General features: G+C 38.6%; 1 protein-coding gene across 1 annotated transcript; it reads left to right on the forward strand.

Moving 5' to 3' along the window:
- The first annotated feature begins 52 nt into the window (after positions 1–52).
- Positions 53–17,724, forward strand: LOC106129522 (uncharacterized). The gene is made up of 14 exons (XM_013328113.2): positions 53–56; positions 6,157–6,222; positions 6,609–6,762; positions 7,135–7,301; positions 8,127–8,240; positions 9,005–9,205; positions 9,589–9,743; positions 11,179–11,323; positions 12,510–12,661; positions 13,200–13,413; positions 14,146–14,361; positions 15,034–15,198; positions 15,932–16,023; positions 17,283–17,724. The coding sequence occupies exons 1-14, from the start codon at positions 53–55 to the stop codon at positions 17,385–17,387; spliced, it is 1,950 nt and encodes a 649-aa protein (XP_013183567.1). The 3' UTR covers positions 17,388–17,724.
- Positions 17,725–19,297: the final 1,573 nt, after the last annotated feature.

Here is a 19,297-nt window from a genome sequence, read left to right on the forward strand (position 1 = left end):
TGTAACATTTCTAAGAACCTAATTAAACGAACCGCGACAATAATGAATCACAATGGGTGAGTCACCTACGCCACCTTTGTAACTCGCCCCTTTTTTGTGGGTTACACACGGGAGAATATTTCAGTATTAAACGCCGTTGTTAGCCAGGTATAATTAATTTTAAATGTTCTATACATAGATATTCTTATTAGTAAAATGTTATCTGTATTTAATAATATTATTAAATCAGTTACAAGATAAAATTAATGGAAATTTATTCTTTTAATATTCATAATATATAAATATTCTGGCTAAAATAGGCTTATAAACTTGGGTTTCTTCTTATAGGCGATGGGCTAGCAACCTGTCACTATTTGAATCTCAATTCCAACGTGACCTTTCAGTCATTGCGAGACTGTTAGCCGTATTTAATATGAATTGTATGCGAATGAATATTACAAAAATCCGTCGGACCAAATACTTTTATTAAAAAAAGCCTTTTTTCCCGTCGGGATTTTCAGAATAGTAACTTATGAAGGTTTCGACTGTCTCCGTGTCAAATAACCAATACAACTGGCCCAGCATTGAAACATCATTATTCTAAAGCGCAAGGAACCACACGGCACGTCAATAAAGAACTGTCACAATTATTTATTATATAAATTTATCTGAATATTATCATTGTAAAATGAAATTTTCCATTTTAGAATAGTTAATTAAACTAATCGTTTTTTTTATCATCACAATGTCAATTATAATTTCGTATGATCCCACTCTTGTCTCACTCACATAAAACCATCCCTATTACCTTTGAGCACGTTCCATATTCCTGTAAGGACCAATTACTTTAAAAGTGGAGGATTCAGTTCGACACAGTATGATGACCCATTGTTATATTGACCTATAAAATGTGCATTAAGATGATTACTTTCAACAAAATATCGATTTTAATTTTACTTTGGGGCTGGTGTTCATTGTGAAAAGTCCAATGAAATAATATTGATTTATGATTGATTGATTTTTGAAATACATAATAATAGGTAGTTTATTATTTATTTATTTATTTATTACACAATATTCATAATGAACTTAAAACATTATTCCGCAAAACTGTTTTAGTAAGTCTTCAATTTCAAAATGGAACCACTACTAAATCGATTCATTAGCTCATATTCAGTTCAATATTTACTTCCTACCTTTCTTTTTGTAACATTAATGCCGCAAAAAAAAACTGTCTGTAAGTCAAAAAAATACATTATAAAATTTCCTTATCGCATTGAAAGGTTTACAAACAAACAAACAAACTAATGAATACAGCTTTAATGCAAGGCTTTGAATTACGAAAGCATATCGCGTCGTCTATCTCCGCGACACCCCTCACGACAAACCACCCTGTTTTTGCCAATTCTATGCGCGCTAATATTAAAAATGCGAATGTTTGTGATTATGTATTTATGTATGGATGTTTAGACAGATAGATAGATAGATAATTCATTTATTTGATTTGCTACACACATTTTACAATTTCATATGAAATACAAATTAATTAGGGTGTGAGTTGCAGCAATACAAAAATGTTTGTTACTCTTTCACGCAAATACTACCGAACCGATTACGATTAAATTCGGTATGTAGATAGCTGAAGACCCAGAATAATTTATAGGCTACTTTTTATCCCGGTGTTCCCGCGGGATTGATTGTTACGTTAAGGTAGGGGCGTACTTTGATTTAAAAGAGCTTAGCAGAGAGCGTAAGAAGTATTCAGGGATAGTGTCGCGTGGAAAGATGTGGGCTCTGTCTACCCCTCCAAGAGTGTAAATATATTTATATAGGAATACATAAAGAGGCTAAAAAAACCCCTTATTTTGCCTGACAGAACTAATTACCTCGAAAATACTGGAAGTCCTTGCACAGCAGCGGTATGTTTTAATAGATGGAAATGATATTTATATAGTGACAGGTTGCCAACTCAGTAGTGAATAAAAATATTTATTTTTACCTCAACTCTTTACATACTAATAAAAACTGCATTCATTATGGTACCTACCTTGCATCTAAGTGCAGCGATCGCCCGCCCACCCCTATTCCACGCGGGCGGTTCATTAAACCCCCTCTTTTATCAAATAAATATGAGTGCAATTACAATTAAGAGTTTGAGTCAGTACTTCTACATTTAGATTTTTGGGGACGCATATTCTATTAAACACGGTTTGAAATCGATTTTTTCATTTGAATGAAAATAATAGCCGGTTATTTTTAGCTTTTAAACTTGGGATTCTTATTTTAGGTGATGGACTAGCAACCAACACTGTCAATATTTGAATCTCAATCTCATTATTAACCATATAACCTTATTTACTGTTACTGTAAACTCTGTCCACCCCGTAAGGGATAAAGACGAGATTAAATATGTGGCAGATGTTGTTAAAAATTGTTAAAATTTAGAATATTCGATTAGAAAACTTACTTAACTAACCAGAATGAGGCGAAATGTTAAAACTTCCATACATCAACATATCACACTACCTTGCCATTAAACCCTACAGTTTAACCCTGCTTAAGGGCCACCCTAATGCATACCGGCCGTTTTAAAAAGGTCCCTGTGCGCAGTCGGTTTGTTTTTTAATCAGATATCAATATATTTAGACGTATCATATCAAACCTTTTTGAAGAATAAGGTCCTATGTGTTTCACTAAATGAATTAAGAGCTATTTGATGGTGCATTAGGTTTATTGTAAAATAGTTGGTAAGTTTAGTTTTTCATAAAGAAACCCATAAATTTGGTCGAAATTAATGTGGATAAGACTTTAAATTTTCTATATATCTGTATACTACATCATTTCTTTCTCATGGATGTCGTAAAAGGCGACTAAGGGATAGGCTTATAAACATGCGATTCTTGTTTTAGGCGATGGGCCAGCCACCCTCCACTGTTTGAATCTCAATTCTTTTACTTTAATTTAAATTATTAAGCCAAACAAATGAGCGTGGCCTTTCAGTCTTACCTAGACTGTTGGCCCTGTCTACACCGGAAGGTGAGGAAGGACGTGATTATATTTAAGTATGTATGTATGAATACATATTTACAAATATTCACGTCTGTATCTGTTACGGAGCACACAGAGCCAACTATCTCCAAAAGACCGAATACTGCATTCTGTTTTATTGTTTGTTTGTAAATTGTAAAAGTCAATTAAGTGAATGCTAATAAAGTTAAGGATTCAAAACGCGCTGGGCTATCAACCTAGTGTCCCTATCTCAATCTGTCTCTATAATCTATAAGTACTTATATTATAAAGCTGAAGAGTTTGTTTGTTTGTTTAAACGCGCTAAACTCAGGAACTTCTAGTTCGGATTGAAAATTGTTGTTGTGTTGAATAGACCATTTATCGAGGAAGGCTTTAGGCTATATAACATCACGCTGCAACTTTGAGGAGCAAATAAATAATGGAAAATATGAAAAAAGACGGGGGAAATTATTCATCCTTGAGGGCTTCAATGATGTCTAAAATAACTATTCTGATTAGCTGCCAATATTTTCGAAACTGTTGGCTCTGTACCCCGTAAAGGAATAAGACTTGATATATGTATGTTTTTTTTGTATCTCTATTTGAAAACAGTACATAAGGAAATTACTTAGTTAATAAATTAAAATCCATACTAAGCTGTCTCTAATACCTGGTGCAACTCGGAAGCAAAGTAAAAAAGTAGTTCATATAGGAGTGCAACCTACCGGCCGACAGACGTGGGGACTGGTAGTAACCGAACCCTGCTCACAAAAGAGGTATGTCGAATAATTTGAATTTGATAATATAGTTTTATTTTTCATTGTAATAATTTGAAAGCTTTTTAAAAAGTTTTTTTTTGGTAAATGGTTACAAAAGTTGAGGCAAAGACAAGATAGATGGAAAGCAATTTTTATTTTATTTTATTCAGTTTGAAATTTGGCGGACTTTCGTACATCAGAAAACTTATATTACAGGCATATTTAAATTTTTTAAGTACTTTATTCTTAAGACGACGAACTTGCTTAAAGAGAGTTATGAATGTGGACGAAGCGAAAGAAGTATGCAGGGATCGTGGCAAGTGGAAAGGTGTGGTCTCTGCCTAGCACTACGGTAAAGAGGCGTTATTTATTTGTATGCATGTAAGTTTTACTAAAGGCTCAAACTTTATTATTAATATTTCGATTTGATTTCTTTGTTTCCGTGACTTTGGATTCAATTAAATTTATTACAGCTGATGCGAGCGCTTCTTATGTTTTTAGTAAATAATTTTAATTTCCTTTAGTTATTAAGTGACGACAAGAAGGAAATATATTTTTCCAAAATGCAAAATCAGTAAAATGCATTAGCGAATTAATTTTATCTTGTAAACATTTGTAGACTGAAGAATGTAACTTGCATATAATATACAGAAAAACTTAAAAATGTATCATCATATACCTACCTAAAGAAATGTATAAAATTTTGTTTAGGGTTAGGGGCGTGATTTTTATTTTTACGCATATGTTTATTTGTATTGTCGTGTCATTTTGTATTAAAAAGTTATTTTTTTTAGCTGAACTTAATGTTTACGCTTATAAAGACATAGGTAGTCAGCAACTTTTAAAACGTAACTGATAATAACATTTTAATATGGTTATCGAGTTATCGATGTCTTTTAATTAAATCTGTACATCAAAGTATTTAAAAGACTTAACGCTAATAATACCTAGCAAAATAAAAAAATAAATACAAAAATTGTCTTTGAAAATAAAAAGTAATAAGAAATTAATCCAATCACAACATTGGTTGACGTCAAATAAATTACTTAAAACTAAGTTTACTGCCGCTTCCACAGCGTCAGTGCAGAAGAAGAAGTAACAAACTGCACTGCAGTATTTTCTTCAAACTTCTCAACTATCCAAACTTAAAATAAGAATAACCGTTTAACATGGCGTCAGCTTCTCCTGCAACTAATTTTAAAATTATTCTAAGTTAATTGATCTATATTATACAAAGTTCATTAAAATCGTAAGTTTACTAGTTTCTACTACTACCGCGTGAGTCACACAGGGGAGGTCGCGTGCTCAAACATACTCTACACCCCCCAGCGTAACATGACCCCTCTGACCCACTCCTTGCCAACTAATTCAATTAACAATGTGCGTTTCCTTGCAAAGCGAGGTTCAGGATACACTGGTCGATGGATTTACGGTGTTAGATAGGGTTGTGACTCATAATATGAATGTCACGATTAAGAAAGTGCATGTTTTGAATTTGTGCATTCGTTAGGAAATAAATAATGCGTTTGTTAGTTCGATGACACGTTATAAAAAAAGTTTCTTTGCATACATTTTGTTAAATGTACCAATTTTGAGTAAAAACGAATGCTACCAATAGTTATGGTAGAAAGATATATGCCTAGTATTAAAACTATTGTACAAAATATAGTGCCGTGTGGTTCCCGGCACCAATAGAAAAAAAGAATAGGACCACTCCATCTCTCTCCCATGGATGTCGTAAAAGGCGACTAAGGGCTAGGCTTACAAACTTAGGATTCTTCTTTTAGGCGATGGGCTAGCAACCTGTCACTATTTGAATCTCAATTCTATCATTAAACCAAACAGCTGAACGTGGCCTATCAGTCTTTACAAGACTGTTGGCTCTGTCTACCCCGCAAGGGATATAGACGTGATAATATGTATGTATGTACAAAATATAAATGTACCACACAATTGGCGGGCTTAATGCTAGAAGCATTAGGTATCTGCCAGTCAACCATCCAAAACTAAATTAATATAATTTTACTTAAACAAAATCTATACTAATATTATAGTTTGTTTGTCTGAACGTGCTAAGCTCAGGAAGTACTGGTTCGAATTGAAAAATTATTTTGTGTTGAATAGACCATTTATCGAGGAAGGCTTTAGGCTATATAACATCACGCTGCAAGTATGAGGAGCGAAGAAATAACGGAAAATGTGAAAAAAATTGGGGAAAATTCTTCATACTTAAGGGCTTCAATGATGCCCAAAATAACTATACCACGCGGACGAAGTCGCGGGCACAGCTATACAATACAATATAATTATAATGAACATACATAAAAACTACAATAAATAAACATTATAAATAAATAAGATACCTATCCGATGGCTCTAAATTAAGTATTACAATGCGTTTGTATTTCAGATCACAAAATGCTGTCTTTTTTAGTGCTATCGTGCTGTATTCAGTGCATCTTAGCTATAGACACAGGTATGTACGTGTAAAAGTAATTTATAGTTTGTTAGAGGTCTGTAAGTTAGTGGATATACTTTTCAAAGCATAGCTTAAACCCTTTATAATTCTGATTTCTGTGCAGAAACGATTACAGCAGAATTTGGCATAATATACATATGTACATATATACATATAGTCACATCTAGCTAGCTTCTTGCAGCCCATCGCCTACAAGAAGAGTCCCAAGTTTATTATCCTTTCCTTAGTCGCCTTTGACGACATCTATGGGAAGACATGTAGTGATTTTATTCTATATTAAATTTGTATTATTACAATAAACTCAAATTCAATATTAAATATTAAATTTGTGTCGTTACAATAAACTCAAATTATTTAAAAAATACTTATTCTACTTTGAACAGAGGTAGTGGTCCTAAGAGCGGTGCGCGGGCGCGACGCCCGGCTGCCGTGTGGTCAGGGCAAGGTGTTCCTGGACGGTCCCGACTCCTACGTGTTGTGGTTGAAGAACGACAGGGACTTCCTCTACAGGTTCCCTAATGACGACACCGAGAGACGGTGAGAATGCAATACTTACTCCTCCGTTATTGTACTAAATCATACATACATATGGTCACGTCTATATCCTTTGTGGGCTAGACAGAGCCAACCGTCTTGAAAAAACTGAATGGCCACGTTCAGCTATTTGGCTTAATGATAGAATTGAGATTCAAATAGTGATAGGTTGCTAGCCCATCGCCTAAAAAAGAATCCCAAGTTTGTAAGCCTATCCCTTAGTCGCCTTTTACGACATACATGGGAAAGAGACGGAGTGATCCTATTCTTTTTTGTATTGGCGCCGGGAACCACACGGCACTTATCTATGGCACTCTTCTCATTATAAAACAGGCGATAATATTGTTTTGAGACACAAATGACACTGTCTTTCAGTTCAATAAACCAACTGCCCTCATCGTCGTGCGCCGGCGCATCGTGCCCGGAAGACACCTCCCTCCTGCTGAAGAGGGTGGGTGACCTGGACGGCGGCGTGTACCGCTGCCGAGTTCACTACCAGGCGTCACCATCAGTCGACTATGTCATTGACGTCAGATTAGTGGGTACGTTGTACATACATACATACATAACATCACGCCTCTTTACCGGAGGGGTAGGCAGAGACTACCTCTTTCCACTTACCACGATCTCTGCATATTTCCTTCGCTTCATCCACATTCATAAATCTCTTCATGCAAGCTCGGCGGTTTCGGGTACGTTGTATTGAACATCAGTATTAAAACGAGTGCCGTGTGGTTCCCGGCACCAATAGAAAAAAAATAGGACTACTTCATCTTTTGCTCACGGATGTCGTAAAAGGCGACTAAGGTATTGGTTTATAAACTTGGGATTCTTATTTTAGGCGATGGGCTAGCAACCTGTCACTATTTGAATCTCAATTCTATCAAAAAGCCAAACAGCTGAACGTGGCCTTTCAGTCTTTTCGAGACTGTTGGCTCTGTCTACCCCGTAAGGGATTTAGACGTGATGATATGTATGTATGTATTAAAACGAGCAAATTTACGTGTGCCGTGTGGTTAGGAATTGGAACACTCCATAACTTTCTCGTGGATGTCGTTGAAGGTGACTAAGGGACAGGTAATGAACTCGGGATTCTTCTCGTAGGTGATGGACTAATTCATCATCTAATCAATCATTAAGCGAAACAGCTGAAACCCTAACAGTATTTTTACAACTGTTCGCTCTGTCTTCCCCGCAAGAGATAAAGACGTGATGATATGTATGTATCTTATCAAATCTCAGGTCAGAAAGATCAGGTCAAGAGAGTAATGAATGTGAATGATCATTATACAGGGTACGTTCTTATAAAGTGACTCTGTCTACCCCTCCGGAGTTTACCCAACCTACCTACTTTATATACTCCGCAGATTCCCCCGGGATTCCCAGGATCTACGACGAGGCGGGGGACGAGATAAAGAAAGCATACGTGGGTCCTCTCAGCCTCGGATCTGACTTCGCGCTGATCTGCGAAGTTGATGATGGTAATTATTATGTCTACTAGAAGCTAAACCCTGAATGTCTTTATTCCTAAACTAGCTGTGCCCGCGACTTCGTCCGCGTGGAATAATAAGCCTTCAAGGATGAATATTTTCTATAGATAATATTACTTCGCTCCTTATAGTTGCAGCGTGATGTTATATAGCCTTAAGCCTTCCTCGATAAATGGTCTATTCAACACAAAAAGATTTTTTCAATTCGAACCAGTAGTTCCTGAGATTAGCGCGTTCAAACAAACAAACTCTTCAGCTTTATAATATTAGTATAGATAGATCTTGCGAGGCTATTCACGTTCGTTGATAAGATATAATTATATATAAGTATAGTTGCCAATAAGTTTGAATACTAACCGATGCTCTTACGGTGAGGGAAAACATCGTGAGGAAACCTACACAGTCAGGCAACTGGATGTGTAACCATGGTCGATCCAATACGGGTTAGGTCAGATTAGATTGCAGAGGTCAGACGGGAGCAGCTTCGTGTAAAAACCTGACTTCCCAATCCAGGATTCATGGTCAAAAGCATACCCGGGATCCTCTCCAGAGTGGTGAGGATGCAGCCGGGACTAAAAGCCAGGAGGAAGGAATTAAGTATAGTTAAGAAAATAGTCTTAGAATTGAAGCCGGAAGACCGGAAGAAGTGGACAGAGAGTAGGTAAGCTGATCCCAGGTCCCGAGACTTAAAGGTGGGGGGTGCAACTGAGAATCACTTTGAGAATTGAATAAAACTCTTCATATTCCTCTTCCAGATCAGCCAGACACCCTGGTATACTGGCGTCGCAACAACGAGGTGATAGAGCGTGCGCATACGGCCCGTCCCGGCGTGCTGCGTGCCGAAGTGCGCGTGCGCAACGTAACGCGGGCCGAGCTCGACGCGCACTACGAGTGTCTCGCGCAGAACGCTGACGTCACGGAGCCGTTGAGCGCCAGCGTCGTGGTTAAGATGTACTGTAAGTAATTTAACTCAGGTCATACTTGACCAACCCCCGTAGTAGAGCGCGCGCGATGCCTTTTTTATCGCGCGAGAAACCATCGCTGTTTCGCTTTTTATACATACATACATAAAATCACGCCTCTTTCCCGGAGAGGTAGGCATCTCTGCATACTTCCTTCGCTTCATCCACATTCATAACTCTCTTCATGCAAGCTCGGCGGTTTCGGGTACTTTGGACCTGACCCTTTACCAGGACGTCCTTAATTTGATCAAGATACGTTCTAGGTCTTCCCACTCCGACCGCAAGGGATATAGATATGATTATATGAATGAGGGATTTTCAGACTCGGACATTATTTCCTGCGCCAAGTTTCCTGCTGATCTGATGCTCTTCCGCAGTGCCACCACTCAGCGTTGAGATCCGGCTGAACAACAATTTCGACTTCGAGGCGGGTCAGCCCAGGGTGGTGGACTGTGTGGTGGTCGGCTGTGTGCCCCCTCCCACCATCACCTGGCACCTTGGAGACAACCTGCTGAAGCCCAGCGTTCATAAGGTATTCCTCTACGTATGTACCAAGTCTTATGATTCTACTGGAGTGCGATATCATTGCTCTTGGAGACAGAGCAGACAATAGGTGGCGGAATGCGTGGTGGTCTGCTGTATACCTCCTCCCATCATCACCCTGGTACCTTGGAGACAACCTGCTGAGGCCCAGCGTTCATAAGGTATTCCTCTACGTATGTACCAAGTCTTATGATTCTACTGGAGTGCGATATCATGGCTCTTGGAGACGGAGCAGACAGAAGGTGGTGGAATACACGGTGGTCTGCTGTGTACCTCCTCTTATCATCACCCTGGTATCTTGGAGACAACCTGCTGAAGCCCAGCGTTCATAAGGTATTCCTCTACGTATGTACCAAGTCTTATGATTCTACTGGAGTGCGATATCATTGCTCTTGGAGACAGAGCAGACAATAGGTGGCGGACTGCGTGGTGGTCTGCTGTGTACCTCCCCCCATCATCACCCTGGTATCTTGGAGACAACCTGCTGAAGCCCAGCGTTCATTAGGTATCTAAATCCGTATGTGCCAAATCTTAGTCTTCTACTGGAGTGTTCAATGTTGGTCTTTGGAGCTAGTCAGGGTGTAGAAGTGCTGACTGATCCACTACAACACCTTGGAGACTTGCTGTGGTCCAGGGTTCTAAAGGTATTCTTTTGAGAATGTACCAAGTCTTAGTTACTTTCTGGAGTTATCATTGCGCTTGGAGACAGACCTGCCCAAGGTTTTGGACTGTGGGTGATTAACTGGATTCGTTCTCTAAGCATCTCCAGATATATCGGGAAAATACCTGAGTTCATGCCTCTCCCACCATGACTTGGGATCTTGGAGAAAATCTGCTGAGAGCCAGCGTTCATAAGGTCCATGTATGTACCGTATATTTTCAATAAAACGACGAGTTTCTAGCTAAGTCTTGTATAAGTGAATGTACCCCTAACTACATCTAGATAATGGTTGCTCAGTTAGCAACTATTTCGCAATATAAATTTAATTATTTCGCCAATTTAAGATGTAATGTCTTAACACAGACAAAACATTCAGGATGTACTCCTTCAAGTTTACATTGTTGCATACGTAATCAACTCATCTCCGAAAATTTATCTTGAGAAAATATCCATGGCAAAGGCTGTAGTTATACATACATACATACATATATACGGGACAAATTACACTGATTGAGTTAGCCTCGAAGTAAGTTCGAGACTTGTGTTACGAGATACAACTCAACGATACTATATTTTATAATAAATACTTATATAGATAAACATCCAAGATCCAGGCCAATCAGAAAAAGTTCTTTTCTCATCATGCCCTGACCGGGATTCGAACCCGGGACCACCGGTGTCACAGACAAGCGTACTACCGCCGGAGTTTCTGGTTTACAAAATATAAGTCTCTTGACATGTTCTTACTTGTTCCTGTTGGTAGGAGCTCCACGACGGCAACTACACAGTATCCTCGCTGACCCTGGCGCCATCTCTCCGCGACTCCAAGCACGCGCTGGTCTGCCGAGCCCACAACCCTCACCTGGAGAACGCGGTCTTTGAGGATAAGGTCACGCTAAATGTAGGATGTAAGTACTTCGGTTATTTAATCTAAGTTCTTCATTCATTCATGTTTTTTAATATAGACAATGTGCATTCGTCGACGATTTAGATTTAAGAGATCTATATTTGTAAATTGACGTCCGATAAAAATGCTGCAGTGTAGTTTGTTCCGCCGCTTCTTCTACACATGCGCTTTGGAAGCGGTAGTAGTTATAATTAGATTTAAGTTATGTGACGTCAATAAGTGATACCTTGTATACAATTTTGAAAATAAATCTATTCTATTCTATGCGATAAAAAAATAGTATTTTAGAATTTCTTAGTCTGGTCATCCTGGCGATCAAGATTCGGATATTCTAAATCATGTAGCATGAAAAATGGTATAAGAAGAAAGATGTTTTCTTATCTTCTTCCCCTTTAGACCCGGTCGCATCCTCACCACTCTGGAGAGGAACCCCGGCTATGCCTTTGACGACCGAACCAAAACCTTACCGTTTCGACTGACGCTCTTAGGAATAGGCAAAATGTATCCTAATCTCCTGTGAAAAAGGCATGATTTTATTTGTGTGTATGTACGATTTTAAACTATACTTTCTTATGCCTAACTCTTCAGGATGATGGTAACATGCGGGTTCCAGGTTTTTAAATTCGACGCAACTCGGACTAACGCTAGGAGAATTCTTTAAGGGAACCAGACAAGATGACGTTTAATTCTATTTTTTACTCGACTTGAGAAGGTTTTAGAAACATTGAGAAGTTCACCTCTTGAGATGTGCAACACTTGCAGATAAAATAATAACAAAAATCTTGTTTGTTTGTTTGTAAACTCTTTATTGCACATAAAAATAAATATAACAAAAAACAGTCATTGGATATAGAAGAATATGTACAATGGCGGACTTATCCCAATCGGGATTTCTTCTAGTCAACCAAAATAAGAAGAAAAATCCATAATCAAAGAGGCAGCGCAGATTAAAAGCATTGAGGATGCGTTACAACAATCAATTAATTACAAACTAATTAATGATAAACATACATAAATAGAATATATATAAACTTACATAAATATAAGTACACTCAAATGTTAGATGCATCAGAATATAGTCTTTTGATTAGTGTTTTAAAAGAACTTAATCTTATTATATTAGAATTTGTTATATTTATTTTTATGTGCAATAAAGGGTTTACAAACATTCTTTTACCGCCCACCAGATCGGCCAATTTGCCTCACGACGCGAGAGGAGACCGTGGGAGCCATCGAGAGAGAAGCGGAGACACTCACGTGCGTGGTGGACGCGTCTCCAGAACCGCTGCAGTTCAGCTGGACCTTCGCCGACTCCAGGACTCTGTACACCAGCGTCAAGGTAGGGAAGCTTCTTGACGGCGATGGCAAAATACCAATAATGCTATATTGGGCGTGCTTTCCAACATTTGGCCTTTTTCGTGAGAGTAACGGTTTTTTATCAGATTCGAGGGCGCGAATTCTTCCCCAGTCAAGATAAAGTATGTTTTATCGGAGACCTCTAAAGCTACCTATGACCTTGAGAAAAATTAACTGCATTAAGGTATTTTATTTATTTATTGCTATAAATCTACGTGTGTTTGAATTCTTAGTACTTTTTAGATGTTTACCTATATAAGTGGTTTATATATCCATCCTGGCTCTATCTACCCCGTAAGGGATATAGACGTGATTATATGTATGTAAATATCTATATAAGTCTTTATTAATAAAATATAACATCTTTGAGTTAGTATCTCGTAGCTCAATACATTAACTTAGGTACTTCGACGCTAATATATCGGTCCCAAATATACATACCCTTGCGGGGTAGACAGAGCCAAATATACTTATATATATATATTTTGTAAATCTCTAAACATTATTTCTTCCGTACCCAGAAAGTGCAGGGCCACCACCACCGCTACTCTTCGACTCTGACATGGCTGCCGCGCGACGGGGACGTGGGCATGCTTCTCTGCCGGGCCACCAACTCGTTTGGGGAGCAGAAGAGGCCTTGCAGCTACAACATAGCCCCGGGTGGGCCCCCGCAGCCGCCGGACTGCGCCGTGCTGAGAGCCTACCCTGACACACTGAGGGTGCAGTGTAAGAAAGGTATTTAATTTATTATTTACATACATACATATGGTCACGTCTATATCCCTTGCGGGGTAGAGCCAACAGTCTTGAAAAGACTGAACGGCCACGCTCAGCTATTTGGTTCAATGATAGAATTGCGATTCAAATAGTGACAGGTTGCTAGCCGCCATCGCCTAAAAAAGAATCACAAGTTTGTAAGCCTATCCCTAAATCGCCTTTATGACGGAGTGGTCCTATTCTTTTTTGTATTGGTGCCGGGGACCCCACGGCACTTAATAACTTTAATTTTTATTTTTTATATGAATTACGCCGAGCTTGTATGAAGGATTTATGAATGTGGATGAAGCGAAGGAAGTGTGCAGAGATCGTGGCAAGTGGAAAGAGGTAGTCTCTGCCTACGCCTCCGGGAAAGAGGCGTGATTTTATGTATGTACTAGAGGCCGCCCGCGACTTCGTCCGCATAGAAACCCTATCAATCCCGCGGGAACTCTGGGATAAAAAGTAGCCTATGTGTTATTCTGGGTCTTCAGCTACCTACATACCAAATTTCATGGTAATCGGTTCAGTAGTTTTTGCGTGAAAGAGTAACAAACATCCATACATCCATACAAACTTTCGCCTTTATAATAGTAGTAGGATTTATATATAATATGTATGATGTATCCTATTATTGTGGAGTATCCTGTTATTGTGGAGAAAATAAATAAACTATTACTACTTATAAACAATTACTATCCTATCACCAAGGTTGGGACGGAGGCCGCCGTCAGACCATCCACCTGGAACTCCTGTCCTCCGACGGGACGGTGTCCCTCAACGTGTCTGACACCGCCGGACACTTCCAACTGCCGGACAATGATGAGGAGACCAACATCACCGCGGTAGTCTACGCCAGCAACGCCAGGGGACGGAGTGAGGTCAAGACGATACATCTTCACACGCTGAAGCCTTTGGTCGCATCAGGTGGATACATACAGTCACGTCTATATTCCTAACGGGGTAGACAGAGCCAATAGTCCCGGAAAGACAGAAAGGCCACGTTCAGCCACTCGGCTTAATGATGGAATTGAGATCCAAATTGTGACAGGTTGCTAGCCCATCGCCTAAAAAAGGGATCGCCTATCCCCTAGTCGCCTTTTACGACATCCATGGGAAAGAAATGGAGTGATGGAGTACAAAAAAGTATAGGACATTTTGTATTGGTGCCGGGAACCACACCGGGAAACACACACAAAATCGTAGTCCGACGGTATGTATGTATGTAAAGTATGATAACATACATCACGTCTTTACTCCTTACGGGATTAACGGAGCCAACAGTTGGCTATTAATATTGAAATTTGTATTTCATACATGTGGTCCTATTCTTTTTTGCACTGGAGCCGGGAACCACACGGCACAACGAAACAACAAACTAATTCATACAAATTTGTATTTCCTTAGGCTTACAAAATTGGGATTCTTTTTTTTTAGGCGATGGGCCAGCAACCTGTCACTATTTGAATCTCAATTCTATCACAAAGCCAAACAGCTGAACGTGGCCATTCAGTCTTTTCAAGACTGTTGGCTCTGTCTACCTGTGACAATATCTATGTATGTTGTATTTCCTTGAGTAAAAACGTCAATTCTCACCAGTAACCGAAGACACCCAACCTCGTCCCTGGACGAAATGGGTGGAGGCGGCTGCCGGGGCGGTCGTGGTCATCGCAGGACTTGCAGCCACCGTCCTCTGCGTGAGAGCAGTGAGGGCTCGGAGGGGGGGTGCTGACCACAATCCTGACCTGGTGCCGAGGTCTGATGGTGAGTTTCTGATAGCCAAGTCAAGCTTATAACACTATCACAATATTAGATCCCGAAACGGCTTGACCGATTCTCACGAAATTTTGTGAGCATGTTGAGTAGGTCTGAGAATCGGCCAACGTCTATTTTTCACAATATTCGTTCCTATACTCCTCCGAAACGACTTGATCGATTCTCACGAAATTTTGTGAGCATGTTGAGTAGGTCTGAGAATCGGCCAACGACAATTTTTCACAATATTCGTTCACGTACTCCTCCGAAACGGCTTGACCGATTCTCATGAAATTTTGTGAGCATATTGAGTAGGTCTGAGAATCGGCCAACGTCTATTTTTCATACCCCTAAGTGATAATGGTTGTCCACTCTTTACATTTTTTGTTTTAACTAGAAATTACTTAAGAATTATTTATATGGTAAAACAACGTTTGCCTTGACAGCTAGTATAGATTTGTAGTTGTATTTGTAACGAATGTTCTCCCAAACAATAGAACCGATTTAAATGATATTTGGCACAATCTTCAGCAGTTCTACGTACGCCTTCCTCGATAAATGGTCTATTCAACGCAAAAAGAATTTTTCAATTCGAACCAGTAGTGCCTGAGATTAGCGCGTTCAAACAAACAAACTCTTCAACTTTATATCATTAGCATAGAGTATAGATAAATAACTACTTCTTTCTTTTCTACTTAGGTTTCAGCCGTGGTTTCAAAGCTAATACTCCTTCAAATTCCAGGGTCCTTCCACCGGGAGCCCGACTTCGCCCGGGAGGAGCGCGTGGTGGGCACCACCAATATCACGGTCAACCAACTCGCCTCCTGTCAGAATGTAAGGATCCAATTATATTCTCTTTCTCTTCTGAGCTCCGGTTAAGTGTACATACATATGTATAATCACGTCTATATCCCTTGCGGGGTAGACAGAGCCAACAGTCTTGTAAAGACTGATAGGCCACGTTCAGCTATTTGGCTTTAGGATAGAATTGAGATTCAAATAGTGACAGGTTGCTAGCCTATCGCCTAAAAAAGAATCTCAAGTATGTAAGCCTATCCCTTAGTCGCCTTTTACGACATCCATGGGAACGAGATGGAGTGGTCCTATTCTTTTTTGTATTGGTGCCGGGAACCACACGGCACTACAAAAGAAAGAATTTATTAAGCTTATTTTTGAAGTATGTATGTATGTATGTACATATGTATGGCGATGTCGCTTTTGTTTCTCATTATTCTTTATTTTTTATCTAGATTATCGATAAATATATCTAGGTTATTAACATTACGTAAACAACTACACATATCAAAACAATACAAACAAACAATTAAACGGACTCACTTTCTCAATAATATATATATATATAAACATGTCGATATAAACGCATGCGCACCCCAGTGTAAACCCATGCCAATTGTTTCTTACGGGGTAATTATACCAAGTGGGTTTTGGGTTCAAATCTTGGAGAAAGCGGTTCGTGTTGATCCGCGGTATCGTTTACTGCTAACTATGCGGGTAATGAGACGAGACCAGCTAAATGTATAGTAATTAATCACGTCTATATCCCTTGCGGGGTAGACAGAGCCATCAGTCTTGAAAAGACTGAATGGCCACGTTCAGCTATTTGGCTTAATGATAGAATTGAGATAATTAATCACTTACGCTTAAATTGGCTTTTTGTTGTAATCTTTTTAGGGGCTAGCTAAATCCATACATATATCACTTGCGGGGTAGACGGAGCCGACAATCTTAAAAGCGTTCAGCTGTTTGGCTTAACGATAGAATTGAGATTCCAATAGCGACAGGTTGTCAGCCCATCGCCTAAAAGTAGAATCCCAAGTTTATAAGCGTATCCCCTACTCGCATTTTACGACATTAATTCTATCTTAAAGCCAAACAGCTGAACGTGGCCTATCAGCCTTTAAAAGACTGTTGACTCTGTCTACCCCGCAAGGGATATAGACGTGATTTTATGTTGTAGTATGTATTAAATTCAAATCTTAAGACCTACGGTTTGGGCTTTGTCGTGAGATGTTATGTCAATTAATAGCATTTATTTTTAAATATATAAATAAATTATTTCCTAATGTTTTCAGCAATACTCGCCGTCTCCGGTCCCGTCGTGTCGCGTCTTAGTCGGCTGCGCACACGCACCCGCGCCCGACTCCTGCCCAGCGACACAACATTCGTATTACGTTTAAAAAAAACCACAACATCACTACATAGTATAAAACAAAGTCGCTATTTTAGTCTGTTTGTCTGTATGCTTAAATCTTTAAAATTACGCAACGGATTTTGATGCGGTTTTTTGTAACAGATAGAGTGATTCAAGAGGAAGGTTTTTATGTATAATAACATTTATAATTTTGCACCCGTGTAAAGCCGGGGTGGGTCGCTAGTTATTACTATAATAAATAAATATACACAATAGTCTCAAAAAGTGCCGTGTGGTTCCCGGCACCAATAGAAAAAGAATAGGACCACTCCATCTCTTTACCATGGATGTCGTAAAAATCGACTAAGGGATAGGCTTATAAACTTGGGGATTGTTCTTTTAGGCGACGGTCTAGCAACCTGTCACTATTTGAATCGCAATTCTATCATTAAGCCATATAGCTGAACGTGGCCATTCAGTCTTTTCAAGACTGTTGGCTCTGTCTACCCCGCAAGGGATATAGACGTGATTATACGTATGTATGTAGTCTCAAAAAGACAGGGTGGCCACATTCAGCTTAATAATAGATTAACGATATTACTACAAACACTCACTTGTATACAACACTGATAAATTCCTTTCAATTGTAAAATTAACCTTCTTTTCGACATTTTGCTGTTTGCCCCGGACTCGTGACGTGTATGCAAACCCCATGAGGGCAGGTTCTGTAGCGCTGTAAAGATAGGACGCCTCAGGCCTCAAAATGAGAGTGTAATGATGATTGGAGTGATTTTCTAGTCAAACTAGTCATCTAATTTAGTATTCATTATAACTATTTAATATTTATACAGACGTTGGTTTATATACCTATATAAGTTAAAATTAGGTACATGAATTCAATAAAATTGCGTGCGACTTCATCCGCGTGGTTTAAGGCTTTAGGCTATATAACATCACGCTGCAACTATTAGGAGCGAAGTAATAATGGAAAATGTGAAAAAAACGATTGATCTCTCATTGAAAATGATTTATCCTTGAGGGCTTCAATGATGCCCAAAATAACTATTTCACGTGGACGAAGTCTCGGGCACAACTAGTTTTAAAATAATATGGAACGGCGGGCATGATTGTATCGGCTATTATGATGACATAAATTGGAGTATCTATAAGTTTCTTATAGGTAGTCTCTGCCTACCCCTCTGGGAAAGAGGCGTGATGTTATGTATGTATGTATAAGTTTCTTTAACTACCTATATGAAAATCTTAAACATCAAGATGTACAAATATTTATAATAAATATAAATATATTTAATCTCTATACATAAACTCCTATACCCTATATAGCTACTAATATATATTAAAAAGCTTTGTACTATCTGAAGTTCTTTTGTAAATACTTACCAACTCATATTGTAGGCATTTTAAAATGACATTGATCCAAAGGAATGTATAAATATATTGAAATACTGTAAAGAAATTACAGCCTAAGAAAATTACTATTTTGTAGGCTATACTTACTTTATAATAATGTATATGAAAGAAAAGAAAGAAGTGTGCAGGGATCGTGGCAAGTGGAAAGATATGGTCTCTGCCTACCCCTCCGGGATAGAGGCGTTATTTATGGATTTATTTATGTATGTATAATGACTGATTACTATTATAAGTTCTGAATAAACATTATATTCTGAAAATTAAAAATTTGTGTTATTTTTTTCTAACCCCATTCCATCCCCCTATAAATATTTGCGCTCTTTTTTTTGTTTTGAAATATATGTACCTTTATAAATACATTTTGAGTTACATTTATCCCAAGATAAAACAAAACATGAATTTATACAGTACACATAAATTCTGAAACTACTTAATCGATTTTGATAATATTCGATAAGAACATTGTTACCTTTAAGTTTAAGAAAGGGTACTTTTATTCCTAAATAGTTTATAGTTATTTTCGCT

The sequence above is a fragment of the Amyelois transitella genome, chromosome Z (genome assembly GCF_032362555.1).
Source record: "Amyelois transitella isolate CPQ chromosome Z, ilAmyTran1.1, whole genome shotgun sequence".
Lineage (NCBI taxonomy): Eukaryota > Metazoa > Arthropoda > Insecta > Lepidoptera > Pyralidae > Amyelois > Amyelois transitella.